The sequence below is a fragment of the Tursiops truncatus genome, chromosome 1 (genome assembly GCF_011762595.2).
Source record: "Tursiops truncatus isolate mTurTru1 chromosome 1, mTurTru1.mat.Y, whole genome shotgun sequence".
NCBI lineage: Eukaryota > Metazoa > Chordata > Mammalia > Artiodactyla > Delphinidae > Tursiops > Tursiops truncatus.
Genome location: NC_047034.1, coordinates 33,952,110 through 33,961,043, shown reverse-complemented (window position 1 = coordinate 33,961,043; position 8,934 = coordinate 33,952,110). Strand labels below are relative to the sequence as shown.

Sequence of the window (8,934 nt, the reverse complement as noted above, 5' to 3'; positions counted from 1 at the left end):
GGCTCCGTCACAGTCCATGTCACTAGAAGTCTTCCATATTATCAGAAGCCAAATTAAGATAATCAGAACTGGTTTGGAAGACTACTAACCTCAACTTCCCCTTACCCAGCTCGGTCTCTCTACTTCAAGAAACCAACTAAACTTCAGCTTACAGCTCTTTAACGACCCTTCTACAACCCCCCTTCCACACCTGGAGAAGGAAAGTCTGAAAAGGAGAATGCAATGCAGACATGAGGGGTTTCCCTATTTCCGTGGTATTTTCAGCCGCTTCCCCAGTATCTACTGTATTGGAAAGTGAGAGTCATTTAGGGTAGCCATGGAGACAGTACTAGCCTCAGTCTTGTTTCCTTACTTTTCTTTGCTATTAAAATCTTTCGCTCTGATTTCAGTAGGGCACCCCTCCTTCTGCAGGAGTCCGGGTTCTGCAGGTGCTCTCTCTCCTCAGGGACACTTCTGTAGGGAGCAGGAACATGTTTTTAAGTCGGGAAGAGCGTGTGAGCTCTGTGTGAAAACGGGGGAGATGTATACCAAAGGACGGTCGGTCGCATCCACAGTCTCCAGGTTTTGGAGCTCGGCCCCGGCCCAGACTACAAGTCCCAGGAGACCCCGCAGTGACGGGGTGCTCCGGTGATCGTTCCCTCATTCCTCTGGATAGTGGAGATAAAGGTTCCGTTCGCAGCGCACTGCGGTTTGGTTTGTTTTCAACGGCGGTGACGGAGGTTGGGAACTCGGCCGACTGCAGGCGGGGGCGTCAGGAGGCGGATTCCTCCTGCCCTAAGCACTGGGGGGCGGGAGGAGGGGAGCCGGACCAGAGGGCCGGGCACCAAGCCGCGAAGGCAGAGCAGGCTGAGGCGATGGAGGGCGATGGGGTGCCGTGGGGGAGCGAGCCGGTCTCGGGTCCCGGCCCGGGAGGCGGCGGAATGATCCGCGAGCTGTGCCGGGGCTTTGGCCGCTACCGCCGCTACCTGGGACGGCTGAGGCAGAACCTGCGCGAAACGCAGAAGTTCTTCCGCGACATCAAGGGCTCCCACAACCACAGCTGTCCCTCCTCCCCCACGGAAGGCGGCGGGGCTGAGCGCGGCCCTGCCGGCGATGTCGCCGAGATCGGGCTGCAGGCGGGTAAGGAGGGTAGCCGTGAGGAAGACAGGGCTGGAGAGGCAAACTGAGGGTGGGCCACACCCCTGCCCCTGCAAACAACCCCGGGAAGAGGCGGAAAGTGGAAGAAGGGCCGCGTGGCGAGGCCCCCGGGCCTGAGCTGGCCGGATCCGAGATGCCGTGGGAGGGCATCTCTCGGGGTGGGGGAGGGGAGGGGCTCCAAGGACTCGGCCGCGGGGACCAGAGGGCAAGGGGCGCCCGAAGGCAGGAGTGCCAGGAGCAGTTCCAGGGGACCGGGCTGTGCACGGGCGGGAGGGCGGAGGGCCCCAGTTTGAGAGGGCGGAGGTTAAGCCTCGGAGTGAGGAAAGTTGCTCTGAGTTCGGGGATGAGCAGTTGTGGTCAGAGTCCCAGTTAGGGATGGTGGAATGGAGGGATGGAGGACGGGCGGTAGGCAGGGAGCCCTAGGAGGCCAGGGAACTGTAGTGGATTTTGTGTGTCCGATGTGTGTGTGTGTGTGTGTGTGTGTGTGTGTGTGTGTGTGCGCGCGCGCGCGCGCGCGTCTGTGTGTTTGACTATGTATGTGAAATACGCTTGCATCAATCATTTGGCAACTCTGTGAAAGGAATGTACTGGGGAATGGGGCTGGGGTCGCTAAAGGAAAGGATGTCTGATGGGTGCCAGGGAATTGCCAGAGATGCGGATTGTGTTTAGGGTGAAGAAGTTAGACAGGGAAAGGATCGTTTTTTGGTCCTGAAACTTGACTTGATTCTCTCTGGGATGTGTTAGAGGCCCTAAAGCATTTAAAATCGTGCAGCGTTTTTGGCCTTTCCTAATTTCTTGCTTCCTCTTAAACTGCTGTTGGTGGGGAACTGGAGGGTTTGATAACTTGGTCTAATTAGGAAATAACAGATTGGATGGAAGAAGGGACTGGCATCCCATGCAGACAGATACCTTGGGACAGTATAGCAGTCAGTGGGTTTCATTGAGTGATTCTCTAACTAAAGTGTGTATTAAGATTAATGTTGAAAATATCTCAGGCTCTATCCCACAGATTGATTATGTCTAGTGGGTGGGTCCTAAGAATCTAAACGCAAGCCATGGGTAGGGATTCTGACGCAAGTGGGCCAGCAAGCACACTTTCAGAAACACTAATTTAGATGCTGACAGCAAATTTGAACATGAGGCGTAGAATACAGTGAATTCTTAAACTCTTCAGAGTTTGTGTGTTGGGCCCTATATTTCCAAAGTTGCATGTTTAATATCCTAAATTTGTCTGAGACTCCAGAAATGGTGATAAAAATAAGATTCTGATGGATGATATTCCACTTAGTTGGCCTGGATGTAAATAAAAAAGCTTTTATTTTACCTCATGGGATAAGTGGGACAAGGGGGTATGACTAGCTTTTCTGAAGTTGTGGTTTTGCCATCTTCTGCCCAGAGATTTGTTATTCTTAAAATGGACCCATAGAGGGAACTAATTTCTGTGAGGCTATCAAAAACAATTGGTGAGAAGGGCAGATGTTTTCAGGGATGAGCCCCAGAACGTGTACTTTCACCCTCTCCCTCAGCAATGCTTTCCAGCGGCTTTCCCTGCTGCTCACAAGTTTTTCTTATAGCTTATCTTAAAAAGCCCTCTGTTGCTGTAATTTTTTAACAACTATTTTAGAATTACTACTGATAAAAAATCAGAGAGTAGATTCACCTCAGAGAGATGGAGGTTTTCAAGGCACCTTGGCTGGCTCTTGTTTTTATTCTTTAAAAGCCAACTTAAGAAATACAAATGCACCTTTGTATTTTGCCTCATTGGCTTTTCTAGTTGACTGCATCACGAACTAATCTTTTCGTATTTAACTCTCTTCACCCTCTGGAGTCTGTCCATCTGAAATAAAAACCAGGAGAGGGTACAGATGACAGGACTGGGAGCCATTTGATTTTGTTCCATGAAATGCTTCCATTCCTTTAGTGTGGACAGTTTTATTTTTGGAGGTGAAAAGGAGCATCAGGAGAAATTAGTGAGGTGGCACTTACTGTGTATATTTTGGGGATGCCATTTTCCCAGCTGTTTAGGTGATTGTGTTAGAAAGTAGAAACCATTCCTTAAAAGACACCTAGCTCAAAAAAAAAAAAAAAAGACAACTTGCTCTTGTTCTCTCCCTTTACAGACTATCTTTAGAAGGTCAAGTTCATTCAGAGACTGTCTCAACTTTCTTCTGTGAATGTTGGTTTCTGATTAATAGGAACTTGAAATTTTAAGCGAAGGAACACTCAATTCTTAACCTCAATTCTTAAAACCTCTTTTGAAGGTTTTAATTATCATTTCAGAATGGAAGTGTCTTCTAGGTTGGATGTAGTATGGTATTTGAGCAATTGAAGATCATGGATTAACTGTAAATTTTTATTATTTCACTTTTAACCACAAAAGAGATGGGAACAACCCCCCAAATAATGCTTCCTTCTTATTTTTCACAGTTTTCAATTCACTGAGGGCAGTATAGTGAGTATATAATGTACATGATGTTTTAGAAGTTAAAAAGTAGGTGGAATCTAAAATGAGAGTAGCTTGGCCTGTACAGGGAAAACTGAATTATAATGAAACCGCCTTGATTCAGTTCCTCCTTTTCTTCCCAAAGCACTGGCCTTCTTTTCACTTAACTATAGGGAATGAGAGCCCGTCTATCTGTTGATTTTCCTCTGTCAGAGGGTTCAGAAGTAATGAGATAAAGGCTTCGACCACTTCTGAAGACAGGCAGAGTGGAGTACTACAGAGTAGCAGAGGGAGAAGTATTTTTCTTGTTTTATGACCTAGTAGAGTTCCAAGCTGTTGCAGTGTATCATAAACCTCTCAATTTTAAGAAATTGGAATGACTTAAATGTATTTAGTTGGAATGCTTTAATCTGTGCCACATTCCTTTCTTCCTGGTTCCGCTCCTTACTAACTGAGTGACCTTGGGCAGATCACAATGGCGCTGTGCCATGGTTTTCTCATCTGGAAATGAGGATTATAATCATAGTAGTTGCCTCTAGGGTTGTTGGGAGTTAGTATATGTGTTTAGAACAGTGCCTGGTAAGGTGCTGTGTAAGTATTAGCTATTACTAGTCAATAAACATTTGAGCCCCTGGTAATGGGGTTAAAAAGTAAAAACAAACGTTGGTCTTGGCCTTGGGTTAGTGGAGATCAGTCTTCCCCTTCTATAGTTTTCTGCTAAGAAAGAAAAAAAAATATAATTGTCATTACAGTGCACCTGTTTGTTTATGTTGGATGAGGGAGGAAAAGGACTATCGAAGATCTGAACCTGGCCCTCTAGAAAGGGGTTATCTAATCTCAGCCATATGCATACGCAACATATAAAGTAGAAAAATTGGAAAAAGCTAAAGGTAGATTATAGGCATTTTATGTGAGTTACAGTTCTTAGGTTTTTATAGCTCTTTGCCATTGGTTTGCTAACAACTTCGTTTCTCCAACATCCTTCACCCTCTTTTGGTTGCCAGAATTAAAAGGGAGAAGAAAAGCACTAGTGTACTTATTTATTTAAGAAAAGCCCTAGTGCACATTTTTCTTGGACTTGTTAGACAGAAATTTGTATGGATAATACAGTTTAAGTGGCAGAGTGGCATCTGGGCAAGGGATGGAAAGTTGGGAGAGAGGATTTTCTTTACAGCCTGGTTTCTTATAGTTGCCATCTTCATGGGGCTGAGGGGTGGAGGGGAGTCGGTTGTGGGGTAAATCAGCCAGAGACTGGGAAGGGTGTGCTTTCTAGTAATTTGCCATGATCTGTTTAGAAGAGCTGCCTCAGCATTTCAACAGAAGCTTAGCAGAGATGGTGCTATAACTGTGATTCTTATTTGTTACTTGTATTACCTTAGATGAACAAAACCCCATTTCCCCAATTATATCTAAAACTTTCACTTTCTCTCAATTTTCTTCCTGTATGGAAGCAGCATATAGTAGTCAAAAGTTTTAACCACCATTGTTTTCTGGTGTAACAAGTGGAAAAAAAAAAAAGTAGTCAAAAGCAAGCACAAGCACTTGAATCAGACCTGAGTTCCTCTTCTAGTTCAGCCTTTTATTAACCGTGGGACTTGGGGCAAGTTACTTAACCTATTGGAGTCTTGGTTTCTTCATATGTAAAATGGGAGTGATACAGAATGCCACATATTATATGAATGCATCTATTTGAAATGTCCAGAACAGGCAAATTCATAAAGACAGAAAGTAGATTAGTGATTGCCAGGGGATGGGAGGAGAGGAAAATGAGGAATAACTGCTAATGGGTATGGGATTTCTTCCTGGGCAATAAAAATGTTCTAGAATTAGATAGTGGTCATGGTTGTACAACTTTGTGAATAGGCTAGAAACCACTACATTGTGTGGTTTTAAAGTGTGAGTTTTATGATATGTGAATTATATCTAAATAAATAAATAGAATGGGAGTGATAATGTCACCTCACAAAGTTGTTGTGATATTTAGAGATAATATACATTAAAGCACTTAGCACAGGCATATAGTTAGTACTAAACATACGTGACATTTGAATGTGTGTGTGTATGTACTTGGTGAACATTAGATTAGGAGGCTGGAACAGGGGTGTCGGGGGAAGAATAAGAGGAGTGATGAATGGAATGAGGAACAGAACAGTTTTGAGCTGAAGCCAGATTTAGGCCCAGGTCTCTAAGCTCCCAGTCCCGTTCTGCTTCTGTGACTCCTCCCTTGTTCTTTCCTGATCTGGCCATGGGAATAGAAAATGCACCCTGGCAATGGAGAGATTACGTTACAAGTGAGTCATAACCCAGGCTCCATAGCTTGACATGGAACCATAATCTACTTCAGTGGGAGATTTTATCTGATTGAGTGAGTATAATGTGACACTACCTACTCAAGCCTTTTATACCAATTTCCAGTCCCTTTCCTTTCCCCTTCCTAATCTTCCTTTGCTAGGATAATCTGTTTCCCATGGCACGGGGCAGCGCACTACTAAAAAGGCTTGGATAATTCTGCCTGCTCTTGAAAGAAAAGACATTATTACCTTTAAGATTATTATAATTTTTAATATGTTTAGTTTAGTCTTAAAAGGCATTACTGATTTCAATATGGTTAGTTCTTCAGCCTTGCAAGTAGCATTTAAAGAAAGCATGGATTTAAATAAAAATCCATCTGGTCTTTAGATTTTGTTATGCTCTGTCCACTTTCCAGTCATCAGCATTTATTTCTCCATGCTTCTCTGTCTCACTATGTTAAGTCAACAAAGAATCTTCCTGCAATAAATGCACTTCTCAAAAGCAATCTTTTGAAACTAGAACCTCAAAAAATATGTTACTGAAGTAAAGGGAAATATGAATTTCACCTTAAACCTATTGCTCAATTCCTATAGGCTCTGGACATACAGGTCATGTTTTTATTTATTTATTCATATGATAGCTATGGATAGATTTGTCTTATCTCGCTTACTAGATCGTGAACTCCTAAGGGTAAAGAGTGACCTACCATAGTGCTTTGTACATAACAGGCAAGTATCTGTTAGATCGTTTACATATCTGGTAGATATTGGAATAATGTTTTTTTCCACTCCAGAAGGGCAATTTTTCCCCCATGAAAGATATGGGATTTTGTATCTTTGCCAAGATTTTCCTCTCTGGGCCCCTAAAATAGAACAATGATAAGCATTTGATAGATGACTCATTAGGCTGGAGCTGCTAGTATCCCAAAGAATGATTTTCATGTCCCAAAGAATGAGTTGCATGCAACACCGGAGCTTCACCATGATATGGGAAGTAAATATTCATTCACTCAACAAATCTTTATTAATGCCTAACTTTGTACTGGGTACAGGACACACAATGGTGAAACATTGTCCAACTAATTGATATTTTAAATTCTAAGCTGATGTTAGAATTGTTAGAATTCTAACACGTTAGAATGTTGTTAGATGTTAGATGCTAGAATGTTAGAATGAAAGAAAGAAGGATTAGTGTTTCATCATGTTCCCTCTAGAGGATTTCCTACACATTGGTTTCCTGCTTAACCATTAGTCTTTGAGGACAGGAGGATAAGGCATATGAGAAATTCTAAGATTAAATGGCATTGATAAAAACAGTAGTTGAGATGCTTTACTAACTTTCTGACAGTACAGGAAAACTAGCCCCAGTCTGTCTCTGGGATGGAATAACTATAATTGTCTTGTTTGCATGGTTCAAAAGCAGAATGCATTCATGAAGATTGTTGTTAGGGTATCTTTTATCTTCATCAGAGGTTACTCACAGGGATGCCAATATGAAGCGTGTGAGGAGTGTGGGTGGATGCGGTTTTTTCCCTAACTGTTTTAAGACCTAAGGTGAATTTGCTCTTTACTTTTTGTAGGAAAATAGTTCACCTCTAGGGATGGTGGGTTTTGCTTCCTGCGTGGTCCAGGGAATCTGAATGGTGTCATTCATAACAAGAGTGTAGAGTCCCTGTGAAAGATGCAGCTTTTCTTTCATGACTCTCAGAGGTCTGACTGGAGTCCCCTGTAGGATTTTCAGTCTAAGTATAGGCCACCCCATGCTTGAAAATTGATTCCATTCTTTGCCAAATGGGGAGTCTGGTAATCTTGGGGATCCTGGAACTTGACACTTTAACAGAGGAGAACAGATGTAGCAGTGGTTATGTGCCCCCTTGCTTAAAGCTATAAATCAGCCTCTCTGAGAAAGTCTCCTTATAGATAGTATTCCTCCAAAGTCCAAACCAAAACTCTCTGAAGGAAAGTTGGTCAGAGCATGGGGACTCATCAGAATCCCCTGTGGGACCCTGGTTGAATTGCCCATCACATGCGGTGCCTTCTCTGTCGTATTTAGTAGGCAGTGTGCAGTGTGAGTGGTTTGGACGTGTCCCCAGCCTGTGGGGTGCCATGTGGCTGCGGGAACCTTTTGACCGCAAGTCTTTGGAGTTGGGCTTTATAATGTGCTTCCGTTCCCTGGGGTGGTGTTCTCTGGGCAGGAAGATGGGAAGTAGAACTTGAGGATTGTTTTGCTTTTCACTTGTTTAATAAGACATCAAAACTATCCCAAAGAATAGTAATAGCTTATGTATTCATAAAAGCCCTTGACTATTAAAAAAAAAAACCCTCATACTTCTTTTTAAAAAAATGCTTTTATCACTTTTATTTTACTCAGATATAAAAAAAGGTCTAATTTTAGCTTCATCAGATTAAGACTTCAGTGTGTTATTTATGCCAGACAGATTTTACCCTTTCTAGTTTATATAATGGGAGAGAATTATATTTCCCAGGATTTTCTTGGTTAAGCCAAGCTTTCCAGACTAAAGATTAAGTAAGGCCGTATCATAAAAGCAACTGGATAACAAGACTAATTTGAATAAAAGCTCTGTTTTTATTCAAATTAGAGGGACAGTGACTGAACCAATATGGAGCTTACTTTTTAGGAATATTCTGTGCAATATACTGTAGCCTGAACTTTTAATATTATGGAGATATGTAGGGGCAAAAAGGAATGAAGAACTTGGGGGAAAACAGCTAGTAGGAGAAGTCATTCTTATTCTTTTGGCATATAAGAAGTCCTCTGGGGAAACCTATCTCAGTTTCTCCTGATTGAACAATTGGCCTGCTCTGCTGGCTCATATTCCATGGAGAAAAGTGGAGAAGTTCTGCTGTTGCAACTTGGAAACGTGGTTGGTTAGTCGAGGATAAAAGTAGTTGGCCTGTGATAAAGAGGCCTGAGCTGCAGAAGAAGTGGAGGTGTGTTCCCTACTGCTGCACATCAGGAGGCCGCTGCAGGCAGTGCAAGGTCAAGCTTCTTCTGGTGGCTTCTTGTTCAATGCACTGGATGGTTATAGGTAACTTTCATCA

General features: G+C 43.1%; 1 protein-coding gene across 5 annotated transcripts in view; it reads left to right on the top strand.

Moving 5' to 3' along the window:
• Positions 1-702: 702 nt before the first annotated feature.
• DSTYK (dual serine/threonine and tyrosine protein kinase) overlaps positions 703-8,934 on the top strand; it is a 56,421-nt gene continuing 48,189 nt past the window's right edge. Inside the window, exon 1 of one of the 5 annotated variants that reach the window (XM_073802195.1) lies at positions 703-1,119. In XM_073802195.1, the coding sequence (XP_073658296.1) occupies positions 855-1,119 (265 nt within the window). In that variant the 5' untranslated portion in view covers positions 703-854. Of the gene's footprint in view, positions 1,120-4,841; positions 8,922-8,934 lie in introns of those variants that run through there. The other 4 variants (XM_019918296.3, XM_033852469.2, XM_019918297.3 and 1 more) reach the window with 4 other exon arrangements.